At 38.0% G+C, this 18,133-nt stretch overlaps 1 protein-coding gene across 2 annotated transcripts in view; it reads left to right on the top strand.

The window, feature by feature from the left end:
• The window catches only part of EPYC (epiphycan), a 316,403-nt gene that overhangs the window by 200,284 nt on the left and 97,986 nt on the right, over positions 1-18,133 (top strand). For both annotated transcript variants that reach the window (XM_044087857.1, XM_044087858.1), the window contains one exon: positions 7,981-8,139. In XM_044087857.1, coding sequence (XP_043943792.1) covers positions 7,981-8,139 — 159 coding nt within the window. The remainder of the gene's footprint in view (positions 1-7,980; positions 8,140-18,133) is intronic.

An 18,133-nucleotide genomic window follows, 5' to 3' on the forward strand; every position in this document is an offset into this window, starting at 1 on the left:
GGTATTAATGATGAACTGGAATATAATCCTGGTAGTTCCATTCAAAACATGAGGAAAGACCATCTGGATAACATGTTGTCACTGAGAATGAATCCATTGGTAAGTATTTGTGTGGAGACTATTGCACGTTTGAGTATCGACCAAGAAGGTTGGGACATGTTTGAACTGAAGTATAAAGAACTTGAGAATATACTTTATAGATATAAATCCCTCCAGTGGCAGAGACTTCACCTGAATGTGAGATACATCATCTCATTGTCTCAAGGGGTCTGTGTGTGCACAATATGCCACACTATGGGGATGCATATCCTGCTCTACTGAAGCAGTGGCAAAGTATGAATCTAAGACTGAGTTTTGACTACATGCAGTTAATTATTGATTTAATCAAACCACATGAAAAAAAGCATTACTTGATAAGATTAAAAAGCTGCAAAATGAATTGTTGACTTATTTTACATTTCACATATTGCAATACAGTTTAGATAATCTATATGAAAATACTGCAGCTTATGATAAGAGACTGCAAGCAATTAAAATCAGAAAACTTTAAAGGGATGTTAAAGACTTTAAGAACGGTGCTGTTTTTGCCTGGTCTAGGCAAACACCTGCCAATCAGTCTATTCAACATGAGAGTCAACCTATTGAAGGAGCCCTTGATGTGATTACCACTACCCCTGAGATGACATCTACTTCCTCCACAACTGAAGCAGTGGACACTGGGACCAATGTGGCTGTGGGGAGTTCAATGGCTTCTACAAACATGTTGGGCTGTGAGAGAGTAGCGACACTTCATGAAAATGCAGAATCTTCCTTCAACATATAATGGCTCTTGTTCAGGACACCCACTTTTTCAGTTACCAGAGCCAATGCCTATAAAACAACAAATGCAACAGAAAGTCAGGTCACAGAGTCGAGGGAGAAGGGGCCGACCAAGACAGCTACAACCTGCAGAGAACTGGGGAATATACAAGAATACTCAGAGCTCAGTAAGAGTGACTTAATTTTTAATTTGTCTTCACATAATTTAACTGAAACTCAGTGTGCTGTGCTTAATAGAGGATTTTTGTTCATACTATCTAGAAAATCTAATATGCTGGATGTTTTGCAGGAATGTTTCACTGTCAGCTACTTTTAAAAGTAGTAATACTGATGTCAATATTTTTTGTAAACCTAGTACATTTATTCCTAAGAGTCATCCTTCAGTTGAAGCATTCTGTAATGTATGTGAGAAAGAGATTAGTGAATGCTTCACTAAAAAGCACGGTTCTACCTATTACAGCCTTAGTAAGGCTGAACATGAAGCCCTTTGTGAATTGAAAGAGACTAAAACTGTAGAGTTTTGACCTGCAGATAAAGTTGGAGGGATAGTGCTATTAGCTAAAGACAAATATTTTAATAGTATGCTTAATTTACTTAGTGATCAGCAGGCTTTTATTGTTGTTAACAAAAATGTTGTTCAAGAACTTATAAAATACTTGTTTTAGTCTTTGACTTGTTAAATACTAATACAATAACAGAAGACTTATTTAAATATTTCAGTGTAGGTACCCCCACTATCCCAATAATCTATGGGCTACCAAAAATACATAAGAGTTTAGTGAACCCACCCATGTGACCTATTGTTTCAGGGAGGGGGTGGGTGACTGAACCCCTGAGTATCTATGTAGAAAAGATGCTGTGTCCAGTAGCTCATAAACAACAGACTGTTTTGAAAGATACAAAACATTTCTTGGAAGATCTCCATAAGGGAACAGTCAGTATAGATAAACAGCAAAAGGTGTATTTGGTTACCATGGATATAAATTCATTGTTCACTGTTATCCCGAATGAATGGAGTATAGAGAATTTGAGAGAAATATTGAACAAGGGCAAGTACTACTCTAATGTAAAAAATAACCTCATTTGTAGCTTGGTTGAGATTGTACCGGAAAATAATGTTTTTATTTTTGGTGGTAACTGCTATCTACAGAAGATTGGCATAGTGATGAGTACTGCTTGTGCCAATAGCTACACCAAACTTTTTGTTGTGTAACTGGGAAATGGACACAGTTTTTTCACCTATAATAATTTCAGTTCTAGTATTATTTGGTATAAAAAAATTTGTGGATGATGTGTTTATTTTATGGGAAGGTGATGAAGAACAACTACTATCCTTTTTTGACTGTTTATCCACTACTACATCCTTTTTGAGGTTTTCACATGCCTACTCTACTGAACAGATTCATTTTCTTTATGTTAAGATAAAAAGATCAGAGCTACACATGTTGAGGACAGGGTTGTAAAGGAAAGAGATAAGGAAAAATACTCTACTACATAGAAGTATTATGCACCCATGGCACGTCCCTAGGAATGTCCCTAGGAGATAATTCCTTAGGATGATAAGACTGCATAATGATGAAAAAGAGATGATGGATGCCCTTCATCAACTTAAAATAGATTTTGTTGAGAGAGGTTATAAGGTTAGGGAGTTAGATGAATGTTTGCATGCAGTCTTGAGAGAGAGACAAGAAGGGTAAGCCCTTCATTCCTGAGACGTCTAATGAGGTGTAACCAGTAGGGACACCCTTAGATGTACGTAGAATCAGGTTACCTTTAACTTACTCAAATGACGTTGGTATTTTTTGTGATATAATTAAGAGAAACTGGAACATCCTGTATGCAAATGAAGAGCTTAGTGAAACAGTCTCCAGTAAGCCTAGTTTTTCTTTTAAGAACAGTGCATCTATTAAGAAACAGCTATGTTATAGAAGCAATGATATACCATCAGTCTCTACCTCACATAATTATGGGATGTTCCCTTGTAGGAAGTGTAGTGTGTGGAAATACATTTATACAGGTAGCCATTTTGTACATCCTGTGCAGAAGTGCGTAGTAGATTTTACTTTTTATGCTGACTGTACTACAAAGAATTTAGTTTACTATGCGTTTTGCACATACTGTAATGTCTACTACATTGAGTAGACAAACCGCTGTTTGAGAGATCGTGTGCTTGAACAACTAAGAGATATCTGTAATAAAAAAACAATCTAGTGTGCTATTTAAAGATGTAGAGTCCAAAAATGCACAGCAATATTGTAAACTGTTTGTGTTAGAAATTATATATGAAAGTCTGAGGGGAGGCAACATTAAAAACAGGACAGAAGTCTATGAGCAGAAATTGATTCTTTTCTTTAAAGCAGACTGCTTCCCTGGTATTAATTATATGGTTTCATTTAAACCATTTTAAGAGAAAGGTCATTGAAGCATTGACCTTTTTACTATGACTTTTAATAGTTTCATGTTATTCATATGATTTTTTTGTGTTTCAGCACTTTAAGAGTTTATGCTTTGTAATAATTATTATGTGATTTTCATTGGCTGATTTGAATATAAAAATGCATGATGCTTTAATTGAGTTGTCTGAAGCGGTGTTTTACCGTGAAAGTGCTCACCTTAATAAATAATTTTTTTATTTTTTATCTAAGTTGGTTTTATTTGATATTTTGAGTTACCATTTTGCCTGTAGGAGCACAATGTTGGTGTTTTATATATGATTCTATTTATTCCTTCTTTGGAGCTCTGTTTCCTGGTTTCAGCTCTTTTTACTAGTTGACTGTAAAACAGATGATTCATCAACCAATTAATAATCTCAGCATCATAAAGTGTCATTCACCACAAAATAACCTCCCCTTTCTTATCATCAGCCATAACTAAGCTTCTGTCCATAGATAGTTCATGTAAGGCTTTCCGTTCAATAAGGGTGAGATTATCATTGTGTTGTTAATTGGTGTAAATAGCTTGAAAATCCAAGTCCTGAAGATCATACTTCCATATTATTTAAAATTGGTTGTCCAATATCACATGTGCTTGATTCAGGTTATACATCACATCTGCTAATAACTGATTTTTATTTGCTTTTCATGCCACAAAAGAAGCTGCAGTTTGTCAATGAAAGCAGTCTCGTAATAGCTCTTGGATCCTTCGGCATATTGTTTAATTTTATTTTCACCCCACAGTGTTGTTTTTTGCTACTTATATTGTTTTCTTCATGTACACAGGGTTATTTGGGATTTATGTGCACCCATTTTAGTGAGGTGTTCATCATTCTCTCTCTAAATATATACATATATACTGTCCAGCCTTATAATCTGTAAACCTTACGCCTTTAATCCTGCTTGTGCTTAAATGTGCCTAACAAACTCAGACATTTATCAAGTACCGAATGCAAGTAAATAAATAAATACAGTTGTTATGTACTTTAATGTGTTTGCATTGTTTATTTTTGTGTTAATAGCCAGTGAAATTTCCTGAACACTGCTGCAAAATGATGGTCAGAGGAGAGGAAATTAATTGCGCTTGCTCCAGGGACTCCCACATCCTTTTCATTTTAGGAGACCTTGATACATTAGTGGATAACTCCTTCTCCTTTAAACAATAGTCAGGTGTTACAATAGTGGTGAGAAAGCCTATGTGACATAACTGATCCTAAATTATATTTCTTTAGGGCCCAAAGAAGTCTTGAGCCTTCTATATTGTGCACTGATCATGACCATCATAGAATACAACTCTCCCTTTGGGATATATCTTACTAAATATATTTAGCAATTAGAGAGCCTCCAAAGGTTACTGGCAAAAAGGACTGCAGGAGAGTTGCTCTTTCTCTGAAGGCTGGACTATGTTTGGCCCAGGTTTCCACAACAGACAATAACACTTTTAAATGTATCATGGTTGCAGGAGTAAAATGTAAGTATCTCCTCATCTCCCATCTGTCTGCTTTATGATGAGCTTCCAACAAGAGTTCACTGTCTTCCTCCTTGGCTTCATTGTTGGTCATGATCATGTTTTAGTATTTGGTGACATAAACTTTGCATTGAGGATGGCTTAGTGGCTCTTACTCAAAAATGTAGTTGTATAATGACAAAGATGGGTTTTGTTGAATGCAACTCATAGACTGGGTGAAACCCTGGACTTAATGTTCCTATTTACCATAAATTTGGAGACCTGATGATGGATATAGTCTTTTGGTCAGATCATTTCCTGATCTGTTTTGTACTTAAGCTCCTACACTTAACCCCCCCCCCCCAGCCAATCTTGGACTTGATCTACTCCACTGGGCTTATTACTCTGGAGCTTTTATCAAACAAGATTCCCCACTTCCTTCTGAGTGATGGTGCTAGTTCTCTAGATGTCATGGATGGTGACTTAAATAGCTCCTGCTCTTTTATTCTGTATTTTCTTGCTCCATGTTTCCACAAAAAGATGTGAATCATGGTTTGATGCTGATCTCTGCCTTTTTCATAGGAAGGTGCATCAATGATAAAGGTGATTCCATGAAGTGCCAAGCTTTACATGGAGAAGCATTATGCCACATACCTTGTGGAGGGCAATCTATAAAAGGCCACTTATTTATCCAGATAGATCGCAGCAGCATCAGTCTCACCAGCCATTCTCTTCCTTGTGGTAGAATGCTTGTGTAGCTTAGCCTGTTAGACAACTATCAAACCTCTGTGTAGTACAGAATATGAAACTAGTGATAATTTCTCAACAACAAGGTTGCTGCCCTTCCATCTACAAACTCTATGGGTATTGCTGTAATGTAAAATTGTATTAGTCTTTGTCCTTTAAAATGTTCAGTGTTCCTAATTATGATGAGTTCATTGCTATGGTCTTAGGGATAAGGTCTGCAACCTGCTGCTCAGACAAATGTTCTACATGATTACTTTTATCAAATCTTGAAGTGATGGGGCCATTGATTTATCAGACATTTAATATATCCTTGAGTCAAGGGATTTCTCAGTTGGCTTTGAAAGAAGCTACACTCAAGAAACCAATGTTAGATCCTAATATACTTGATAATTTCTGCCCAATCTCAAACCTTTCATTTTTTAAGAAAGTTGTTCCTATGCAATGTGAGAGGCATCATATAGATAATGTGCTTATAGACCCATTTCCATATGAGCTTTGCACTTGTCACATTTTAGAAACAGCCCTCATTTGTGTAGTAAATGATTTCCTGATGGATAGAGACAAGAACGTCTATTCATTTTTGGTTCTCCTTGATCTTTCAGCTGCATTTGATACTTTTGAGTATTGCATTCTAATTGAACACTTAAAATATTACTGTAGCCTCTCCTCTTTTGCCATAGGCTCACTTACACCAATATATCTCTGAGACAGTTTCCAAAGGTTCTGTTCATTCTTGAACAAATCTTTACCACACCCACTGGACCATGGAATTCCACAGTTTATTCTTAAGCCGTTTAATGTTCACACAGCTTATATGATTCCATTGAGAGACCTTATTAGGGAGAGGGGATTAGCATACTATATCTATGCAGAAGGCACCCAAATCCACCTCTCTTTGCTTCAGGATGAAATGAAGAGTGTGTAAATCTTAAGCAACCATCTTGAAGTCATATGCCTATGACACTGAACAGTTCCAATACTTAGGCCACGGCTGTTCATGTTACACTGAAGGACTCATGTGTCCCTTAACTCCCAAACTATATTTTTTATAAGGCAAATAAGCATAACAATGTGTGTAACATGTGTGATATCATAGACTATATAACTTGACTCTACAGGATCAAGGGCTAGTTGTTAAATTGTCATGTTTCCATGTGCAAAACATGTCTAAGATAAAACACTTTTTATCTCATGCTGATTTTTCAGTGGCAGTTCATACCTGTGGAGTCATTGTGACTAGATTATTGCAGTGTCCATTACCTAAGGCTTCCCAACACCAAATGTAATTGCTTACAGTTGGTGTGGAACTCTACTGCCAGTTAATGACTGCTATTTTACATAACCAACATATTACTCTTGTTATGCATGGTCTGCATTTGGCTGCCTGTTTGGTTTTGGATTACCTATAAGGTTCAGGTTTCAGTGTATTTGTCTGTACATGACTCAGGTCACCCTTAATTGAAAGAGTTAGTGGTACCATACACCCCAACTAGGGTTCTATGCTTGGCCACTCAGGTGATGCTGGTGGTTGCACTAGTGCATCTTGAGACCTCTCGTGCACGTTCCTTTGTCTGTCAGTACCCAAACTGTGGAACTTACTACCTCAGTGTTTAAGGAGTGCACAGCGTTGGCTGGTTCCCATAGATCACTTAAAATGTATCTCTTCTATACCGCATATGAAGAGGAAGGATGAGTATTATAGCCTGTCTTCTAATCCCTTATGTAACTGTACATGCCACATTGTCTGTTACTCATGTTGTTTATATTTTAAAGTGTGTTTTATAGAAAAGCACCTTCATAAACTGATGTTGGAGCTGATGCTGAAGATGAAAAGTAGAAAGGAAACATATAATATATAAATAAGAAGGGACCAGAAGAATGACCACCTTTGTCATCACTGGTTATCATTTGAAAGTATATTGCTAAAGCACATTCATAATGCAAAGGGAAATGGAAATAAGAGCCATGAGTATTGGAAAGAAAACTTTAAAAGTTGTAGAGGAGCCCTTTTAAAATGAAAATGTAGGTTATCCACCATGCATGTAAGTGAACAATAAGATCCTGTATGACTGGTTGCATTGCAATATAGTAACTGCAAGTTTGCCAAACCAATTTAGTATAAAACCAATACAATATTAACATTCACTGAGCATCAGTCTTGGCGGAAAATGAAACTTTAAGTAATTTAAGACTGTAAATTAGGTATCTTTTCATAAGTTTTTGAAGGTAAACAATTGATGTCCTGTTATTTCTAATGATTCAAATGATAACAGGTAATAAAATATTATAGTCACAATGCCTGTGAGATTAGTCTATGTGGAATGTTTTAAGTATTAAGTAACCAAAGTAAACTACTATATTAAATTATTTTGCAAAGAAAAACATGGAAAATGCAGCAGATCACAATAAAATCAATGAGACTCTCTTTATTTAGTACTGAATTGTATTCGTGATATGCATGTTAACAAATTACTAAACATTGCATCTGATTTGGTTTTCAATGAATGGTAACTAAATCATTTTTATTCACTACAGATCTTCCCACCTGCCTTCTGTGTACCTGCCTCATCACCACAGTCTATTGTGATGACCTAAAACTTGACCACGTGCCACCACTTCCCAAGAACACCACCCACTTCTATGGTCGTTACAACAAGATTAAGAAGATCAACAAGAATGACTTCGCTAATCTAAGTAAGGATAACAAACCTAAGAAGTCCTCAATGATGACATTCCGGAATAATCTTTACCCATTTATGTGACAAGTCACATGACACCGGGTCTGCTACCATTGTGTATGTTAGTTCTGCCTTTGATTCAGTAGGAATTAGTATGTAACTTAAAGTAGGAGAGGTGAGTGGAGGAAGGACTGAGATGTCAAGGTGGTCAGAAGAAAAACTGCTGCCCATTCACTATCCAACAAAAGTAACAATTTAATCTTGGGCATCAGCTTACTAACAAACTGCTGCTTTGATAGTCACTATAGTCACATGAGTTCAAACACAAGACCATGTGCGCACACACACTCTTTGCTGAAGCAATGCATGTTAGCTCCAAAGGAAGTGAAGGTATAACTAAAAAATTTCGGGGACACATGCTATATGGCTGCCTTTTGAGCTACTTGCATGTTCTTATTTCTACTGCCATCAAACATAAGTGCAGAAGGACTAATCTCCAAAAAGGAGTAATGCTTTCCACAAGGTGATGTGGGCTGCAAGTCCACTGTAGTGAGATGAATGTATTGTTCAAAAAGTACTTTAGTTACACCAAGTCAAGATGTAATAGGTGTCCCATGTTAAAATAAGCAAAAAATAAAAAAAGTGTGAAGTAAAATTAAGGGAAACACTGATTACGCATTTTACTATACTAAACTAGCAGCAATTGGGAATGTGTGTGTGTGTGTGTGTGTGTGTGTGTGTGTGTGTGTGTGTGTGTGTGTGTGTGTGTGTGTGTGTGTGTGTGTGTGTGTGTGTGTGTGTGTGTGTGTGTGTGTGTGTGTGTGTGTGTGTGTGTGTGTGTGTGTGTGTTCATTGAGCACTCATTAATTGACTGACAGCAGTGCATATATGTATGGGGCAGATATAAAATGTATAGATATATATAAGTTAGGAGGGTGAGTGTGGGTCCCATCTCACATGGGGGTGCAGGTTGGTGATGTTTCCCTGCCAAAAAAGCTTTAAAACATGTTCACTGAAAGGATTTACTTTCGTTGATTTGCCCACTGAAAAATAATCCTTCAATGAATTATGAATCCGAGCAGGTATCATTTGAAAAATGTCAATACACTGTTCATGATTATGTGATTTCCAAACACTAATTAGATATCATCATCATTATGGATTTCATGTTTTTATTCTTCTAGATATGTATGTGTTGGTTAATTGAATGAATAATTGACTGATAAGGCTCAGTTGGCAGGTGTGGTGACCAAGTCATCAAGTGCAAGTACCTGGTTGAAATATGCTTTCTTCATATGATCTCAGTATGGTCAGGCAAGGTACTTGCTTACTACCATGAAAGGTCCATGTAGAGGTTTGATCCATATAAAAAACTGTATCAGTCAAGTTTTTTATTTGTTTATGATTAGCTTTGATTTTCGTCATCATCATCATCATCATATTTCAGCTGTTCCCATTAGGGGTCGCCACAGCGGATCATCTCTTTCCATTTCTTTCTATCCTCTGCATCTTGCTCTGTCACACCAACCACCTGCATGTCCTCTCTCACCACGTCCATAAACCTTATCTTAGGCCTTCCTCTTTTCCTCTTACCTGGCAGCTCCATCCTTAGCATTTTTTCCCAATATACACATCATCCCTTCTCAGCACATGTCTAAACCAATGCAATCTCATCTCTCTTGCTTTGTCTCCAAACTGTCCAACATGAGCTGACCCTCTAATATACTGATTCCTAATCCTATCCATCCTAGTCACACCGAGTGCAAATCTTAACATCTTTAACTCTGCCACATCCAGCTCTGACTCCTTCCTTTTTGTCAGTGCCACTGTCTCCAACCCATATAACATAGCTGGTCTCACTACCCTCTTGTAGACCTTTCCTTTCACTCTTACTGGTACCCGTCTGTCACAAATCACTCCTGACAATCTTCTCCACCCATTCCACCCTGCCTGTACTCTCTTCTTCACCTCTCTTCCACATTCACCATTACTCTGAACTGCTGATCCCAAGTACTTAAACTCGTCCACCTTTACCAACTCTACTCCCTGCATCCTCACCATTCCTCTACCCTCCCTCTCATTTACTCACATATATTCTGTCTTAGCTCTGCTGACCTTCATTCCTCTGCTCTCTAGAGCATATATCCACCTCTCCAGAGTTTCCTCAACCTAATTCATACTTTCACTACAGATCACAATGTCATCTGCAAACATCATAGTCCACAGGGCCTCCTGTCTGATCTCATCTGTCAACCTGTCCATCACCACTGCAAATAAGAAAGGACTCAGAGATGATCCTTGATGTAATCCCACCTCCACCTTAAACAGATCTGTAACTCCCACTGCAGTCCTCACCACTCTCACAATACCTTCGTACATATCCTGTGCCACTCTTACATACATCTCTGCCACTCCCGACTTCCTCATACAATACCACAACTCTTCTCTAGGCACCCTGTCATATGCTTTCTCCAAGTCTACAAAGACACAATGCAACTCCTTCTGACCTTCTCTGTATTTCTCCAATAATGCTCTCAGAGCAAACATTGCATCTGTAGTGCTCTTGCCTGGCATGAAACCATACTGCTGATCACTAATCATCACCTCCCTTCTTAACCTAGCTTCTACTACTCTTTCCCATAACTTCAAGCTGTGACTGATCAATTTTATCCTTCTGTAGTTACTGCAGCTCTGCACATCACCCTTATTCTTAAAGATAGGTACCAAAACACTTTTTCTCCACTCCTCAGGCATCCTCTGACTTTCCAGAATTTCATTAAACAATCTAGTTAAAAATTCCACTGCCATTTCTCCTAAGCACCTCCATGCTTCCATTGGGATGTCATCTGAGCCAACAGCCTTTCCATTCTTCATCCTCTTCATAGCTGTCCTTACTTCCTCCTTGCTAATCTGTTTCACTTCCTGATTCACTATCCCCACATCATCCAACCTTCTCTCTCTCTCATTCTCTTCATTCATCAGCCTCTCAAAATACTATTTCCATCTACTCAACACACTCTCCTCTCTTGTGAGCACCTTTCCCTCACTATCCTTTATCACCCTTACTTGCTGCACATCTTTCCCAGCTCTGTCCCTCTGTCTAGCCAATTGGTACAGGTCCTTTTCTCCCTCTTTAGTGTCCAATCTCTCATACAACTCTCCATATGCCTTATACTTAGCTTTCGCCCCCTCTCTCTTTGCCATACACCTCATCTCCTTATACTCATATCTACTTTCTTCATCTCTTTGACAATCCCACTTCTTCTTCACCATCCTCTTCCTCTGTATACTCTCCTGTACTTCCTCATTCCACCACCAGGTCTCCTTGTCCTCCTTCCTCTGTCCAGATGGCACACCAAGCACCTTTCTAGCAGTCTCCCTTACTAGTTCTGCTGTAGTTACCCAGCTATTCGGTAACTCTCCACTGCCTCCCAGTGCCTGTCTTAACTCTTCCCTAAACTCCACTTCACAATCACCCTTTTGTAACTTCCACCATTTATTCCTTGGCACTGCTTTCACACTCTTCCTCCTCTTCTTGATCACCAACATCATCCTACAGACCACCATTCTATGCTGCTTAACTACACTTTCCCCTGCCACCACTTTACAGTCTCCAATCTCCTTCAGACTGGCCCTCCTACATAGGATATAATCCACCTGTGTGCATCTTCCTCCACTCTTGTACATCACCCTGTGCTCCTCCCTCTTCTTAAAATACGTATTCACCACAGCCATATCCATCCTTTTCGCAAAATCCACAATCATCTGACCTTCTGCATTCCTCCCCTTAACACCATACCTACCCATCACTTCCTCATCCCCTCTGTTCACTTCACCAACATGCCCATTAAAGTCCGCTCCAATCACTAGTCCCTCACCCTTGGGTACACTCACCACAACTTCATCCAACTCACTCCGAAATTTCTCTTTCTCATCCATCGTACACCCAACTTGTGGAGCATATGCACTAACAACATTCATCATTACACCATCAATTTTGAGCTCCATAAACATGGATTTTGATGTATATTTTTTTCTCAGCTTCCATGTTTTTGTACATTTGCATATTGAAAAGTATATTGTATTTTTTTCATGTTAACATAGCTGCCTACTATCTTTCTTATAATTCAGGAAGAAAGGATTACCATCAGAGGGTCTTCTCAGTGATGCTTATATTGAGTAGCTGGGTGTCATGTTGAAATTCTCTAAGAAGGGCTAAACTTAATGGTGAAACTTATTGCAACAGATTCAGTGTTTGTAAAACTGAAGATTTTCTATAATTTTATTCAAGTTGCTTTTATAGGATTGTTTTATAATGTATTTACGTGTCTCTTAGGACATCCTAGAGTGAGAGAGGAAGTTTTGCTACTTCGTTTTGAAGTAGCTGGTTATCGCCCTATTGAAAGGAAAGTTCCACCCACAACAGTAGTTTAATTTGACCTTTAATTGTTTTTCTCTTCAGTAAGACTGCAGTATGGTTTAGTTACTAGAAACATACCTGCACCTCATGAAACTTTCATTTCCTTGCCTTGGAATTAAATGAAGAGAAAGCTTACCGTCTTTTTATTGAGCTCAACTTCTCATGTGCTTTGGCAAAGGAATTTATTTTAACCTGCATGATAGAACAGAGGTACAGCATAATCTGTATTTTTTAGAGAGAGGTATTACCCACAATCTTGCATAGATAATCAGTGTTGTTGATGGCAGTAGCTGCTATTAAAAAATCTCCCAGAGTGTTTTGAAACTGGTTTCCACCTCCTTGGTTGCAGAAAGGAAATGTAACACTATCCATGCACATAGATGGATCACCTTTCCCTCTTCTTCAGCACAGAGCTGATTTGGAGTCAATGTCTTAACATTTACAAGGAAAAATATATTCTTAATTTTCTGTAAACATTATAGAAAAAAGTCACGCTATAACTAAACAACTTAGTATCATACAAAATATTATAGACAACTGGCACCGCACATCACAGAGCCATTATTTATAACACAATGAAAATAATTATTTTTGTTAGTTCTTATTTTTCCCTCAAAATTTCAAGTTTCTGTAAGAATATCCTACTTTATGCTTCCAGAAGTTGCCAACTATAATATTTGACCAGAGTTTTCTATTGTGATCCATTTCTAAAAAGTATGTACTGCGGTGGTGTTGCTGCTTTTGCGTTGTCGCCTCACAGTAAGACGTTGTCCCGTTCGATTCTCAGCTAGAGCGTCTTCTGTGTGGAGATATGTGTGAATGGGCATACCTTCGTTGAAGGCTGTGCGTCAGAGCTGGCAACTCGGCACGTAAAAATCTGCTGCCAATCATTAGCGGACCGGAGTTCCACTGTGGCGACCCCTAACTGGGAAAAGCCGAAACACGCAACAACAACATTCTTTTCTGTGACTGCAACAGTTTGTGAAACTAGTATTTTAGTCTTAGAAACACCATAGAGAACTACTAATTTGTCATGCTTCAGGATTATGTTTTTTTAAGAAATGTTAACATGCTACTATGCAACAAATCAAGGGGTAGAAATGCAACAGAAGTGAAAACATGTAATGTATGATGGCATTTGTGCCTCAGTTTAAAAAATATCTCATAACAGCATGGATTCAAGAACAGATGGTTGCACTTTTTTTGTAATCTGCTAGTAAAATACTTTTGCATTGATTACTTTGACACATTAAGAAAAATGTGTATGACTGAGTGTGTGGGGGGTAGTAGGGGGTAGAAGTATTGCTTCTAGAGCTACAAACTGATAATCCTTACAAATCCTGCAATTTAATTAATTTTTTTGCCTGGAGCTATATAACTGCATCGAATAGCCTAAAAACAAGCTCTGAAAGAAAGCTATATAATGACTATTCAGGAAAAAATGCACAAACTCCTGCTAAAGAAGGTTTGTAAAATATATGGGACTCACACAACTTCCATTTATGTCAATGTGATAGCAAGAAAACACTATTTCCTTGTGTCTAGTGTGACTCATAAAGGGGACTTGAAATGGACTCTGGAAAAGGGGCATGTAAGCTGAAAAGCAAGATCACATTAATATGGCAGGCCCCATAACAGACATTTTGTGGAAGAATACTTTAAAATTTTATAAGACGCACGTACAGTGATTTTGATGTACTAACCAGCTCAAAACAAAGATACAATGGAAAAAATTCAAGATGGAGTTTTCGTTTATTTCTTTTTTGCATTCAATTCTAAGTGCTTTATATGCACACAGAGATTCCTTGAATCCTGTTTTTTTCAGGTATTTTAGCATTTATCACTGCTTTTTTTATAAATGAAGTGAACTGAGGTGTAATCAAGCATACTTTTTATAATCCAACTCTTTCTCAGTGGAACATATTTGTTCTTCATGGAGACACATTAAGCCTTTAAAGGCATCACTTACAGATAGCCTCGCATCATTTTGTCATGAAGAAATGTATGGTAATTATCATTAATGGTCCAAACACATGGCAAGCAGTCCATGGCATACATTTCTTCCCTAATAAATCAGAAGAAAAAGAGTAATGACACCTTCTAGCATGATGCTAGCGCACAGACATTCTGTATTACCTTTAGCTGATTGTTTTCTATCCCACGTATCATGTAATTGCTGGCAGTAACTGAGATTTTAGGTGACTGGATTATGATGCAAGACAACAATGGTTATGACATCTATTGAACTATCAGTTTTGAATCATATTAGGACTTGAAGTTACCCATTATTATTAGATAGTCAATACTAAATGAGGCAGGACATATTGCATAGTGTCAGTGGTGACTGATATAGAAAAGGATGATGGGATAGAGATACAGCAAAACTAGGTTTTCCTGCACTTCCTAATGATCAGTTTGGAGCAGTGTCAGCAAAGGCCTTACTACTGGCAAATATTGCATTAGTTGCTAGTATGTATAACTATAACCCCTTTTCCTTCTTCTGTCACTGCAGTGCTGATTAACTTGATCATGCAGGGTAGGAGCGGGAGAGTTTAAAAAATGAATGCTGATGCTGTATGTTTACAGGAGTGCAAACTTTAACAATGCATGGTAGCTCACTTGGAACATTGACATTTGGTGAGATTTCACATACGTTGTGCAGCATTTCTAGGGCAGCAGTAGCTCCCCATAGTAAGAAAAAACACAGGATGCCATTCAGTGGAGTGCCAAAAAAGGGGGAAGATGACTCTGGTCTATTGTTTATATTTCACTGGGGATATTAGTGTTTAGGAGCATCTAAAGGCATTACATGGATTTACTAATCTTTTTCATTGAGTTGCTTGCATCTATAGGAAACAGGAAATGCACAGCAAATGTCATTATGATGATAAGGTTTTCAATATTGGACCTAGGTCTGACAGGGACTAACCAATTCCAGACAGTGAGAGAAATATAAAATCCTGGAGAGTGCTGCTGGATGTTATGGGATAGTGGGTGTTGGTAGGTGCATGCTAAGTCAATACAAACAATGTAATTTTACTGCTCTGGGATTGTGATCTCCTAACTATCTGGGGTATTGGCTAGTCTCTGAGTAGGATCTACTAGACTTATAAAGCTAGTATATTACTGTTTCTCCCAGCTCTAACCACCTAGCAGTTATATTACTATCCTCCACCCCCATAACACTGGAACAACCTTGTGGCTAGACACTCTGATAATTAAGTATAAAGATATGAGGGAATGCCTGCAAAAAGGAGTCAGTCAGTTTCTTAAAGTCCCCTTAGTCACCATCTAGTATTGTGGGGAAATCATGCAAACTGGAATTGCAGAACTTATGTAAAGGATCAAAACCATTTTGTCATGTAGGTGAGACAGAGAAAAATATCTATTTGAGGCTGAATTGGAGGGGACATTTTTGAAGTGCAATGCTTTCTGATTTTGCAATAAAATCCTGTTGAAAGAGTATAGGCAAACCCATCTTAGACTAGTTTGTTGGGGAGACATGTAGCAGTTGCATGCAGTGTTCATGATCATCCACTCATTGGGATAAGGCAATAAACTTTTGAAACTTGGGTAAAAAGACTAGCAAAGCCTGGCATATTAGATATAGGGAAGTTAACATCTGAGGAATTGTCCATTCTCCTGACTAAATGTCATAGAATAATCAAGGCCTCACATGACTTCTATATAACTTTATACATTGAGAAGTCCCCTGTTATAGGATAAATAAAGACAATGCCTTTTTAGAGAGGGCTAACCTCCCAAATGTATCTCAGTCCCATAGGAAAGCAATTGGGAAGGAAATAAGTGTAGTTATATAAAATTTTAAGATCAGTTAAATGCTTACCTGCCAGTAAAGGCCCTGGCCAGGTGACCTGAATACTAAGCTGTATAAAGCCCAGACTGACCTGCTTAAGCACCCCTTGCATAACCTGTTCCGGGCCTTATCCCAAGAGCACAATGTTAATCAATCATCCCAAGAATCCACTGTCATAATGCTGCCCAAGCTGGGAAAACATCCTGATATAGTTAAAAAATACTGCTGTATCATTCTGTTCTATGTTTATATAAAAACATAAGTACACTTCTTATTCAAGAAGGCTCACTAATGGTAAATCAGGTATCAGCCATTTAGAAAACTATGTATACCTATATCTATCCATCTATCTATCTTTCCAACATTCTCCCCCCTCTCTCTCTATAAATATATATATCTATCTATATATATATATATATATATATATATATATATATATATATATATATATATATATATATATAAATATATACACACACATGTATATAGGACTTTGTGAAGGGTGTACAAGTGTTACATACCTCCCCATCTTTCACAATCCTAAAATCTCTGTCTTATCCCTTCAATTTACAGAGGCCCAAGACAGGGGTGCCCATTATACCCTTTGATATTTCTCCTGCCAATTGAATCACTAAACAGAAAACTCATTCTGGATGCCTCTATATTTGGTTAGTTGCTACATGAGGTACTAAGCTAAGCACTTTTTAAATGGACAGTTATACCACCCTCACCCAGAATGTTGTGGTGGATGTCACCAACTGCTTCTCCATGAATTTGCAGATATGTCATTGCTGCTTTTAAACAAGAATAGACAATCATGTTTGTGATGAACCCTGTGTCTTGCTCCTTACAAAGTCTTGGTATAATATGGTCTTTCTAATGGTACTATCCCCCTCTAAATACCTAGGTACTACATTGCACCCAGACCTGTAGTTAATGGTCACCATGACACTAGACCATATTTGGTCCATCATGTTTGCATGGGTCCATGCATGGATTCTATCTAGTGGGAAGTGTATGTTCCTTCCCTCCTGATTTAGGTTTTTCAGCACTCCTATTCCTCCCCAACATAGCTTTTCAGAGAAATTTCCTGCCTACACAACCACTTTATTTGGGCAAGAAAATGTAACAGTTTTAAAACAGCATTAAGCATGCTCCTATATAGAGAATTATAACTGAGGCTCTAAGCATAACCAACCTTTTGTGATATGGATGCCAAGGAATTCACCTCAAGAGCAAAGCACATGAGATGAATTTTACATCCATGTGTAAAATGCACAATAAAGGTTATGATCAGTTGTTGTATCTTTCGGCTTTTCCCAGTTAGGGGTCGCCACAGTGGAACTCCAGTCTGCTAATGATTAGCAGTAGATTTTTACGTACTGAGTTGCCAGCCCTAATGCATAACCTTCAACGAAGGTACGCCCATTCTCGCATGTCTCCACACAGAAGACGAAGGTTATGATCAGTAAAACCTGAATATAACTCTTTGTAGTGCATGGAGTTTCCTCTGCTCTATATACTAACAACTACAGAAAAAAAGTGCTAGGAGTGCAAAGTGTTTTATGACTTTCAAAACTCTTAGCATTGCCAAATCCAAAGGAAAGCAGGTGGAAACAATGTGCCCCTCATTAAATCAAATGGCTGTAGCTCACTTCAGTCTACCATTCTTTTTGTTTACAGTGTGTCAGAGCAAAGTTCTAACAGGTTTTAAAGCAGTTTTACCTTCTGCTGTTGCAGTCATTTGCTGGCTGCACTGTTCTTTGATCACAC

Source organism: Protopterus annectens, chromosome 11.part0, assembly GCF_019279795.1.
Source record: "Protopterus annectens isolate FY-2018-M chromosome 11.part0, PAN1.0, whole genome shotgun sequence".
NCBI lineage: Eukaryota > Metazoa > Chordata > Ceratodontiformes > Protopteridae > Protopterus > Protopterus annectens.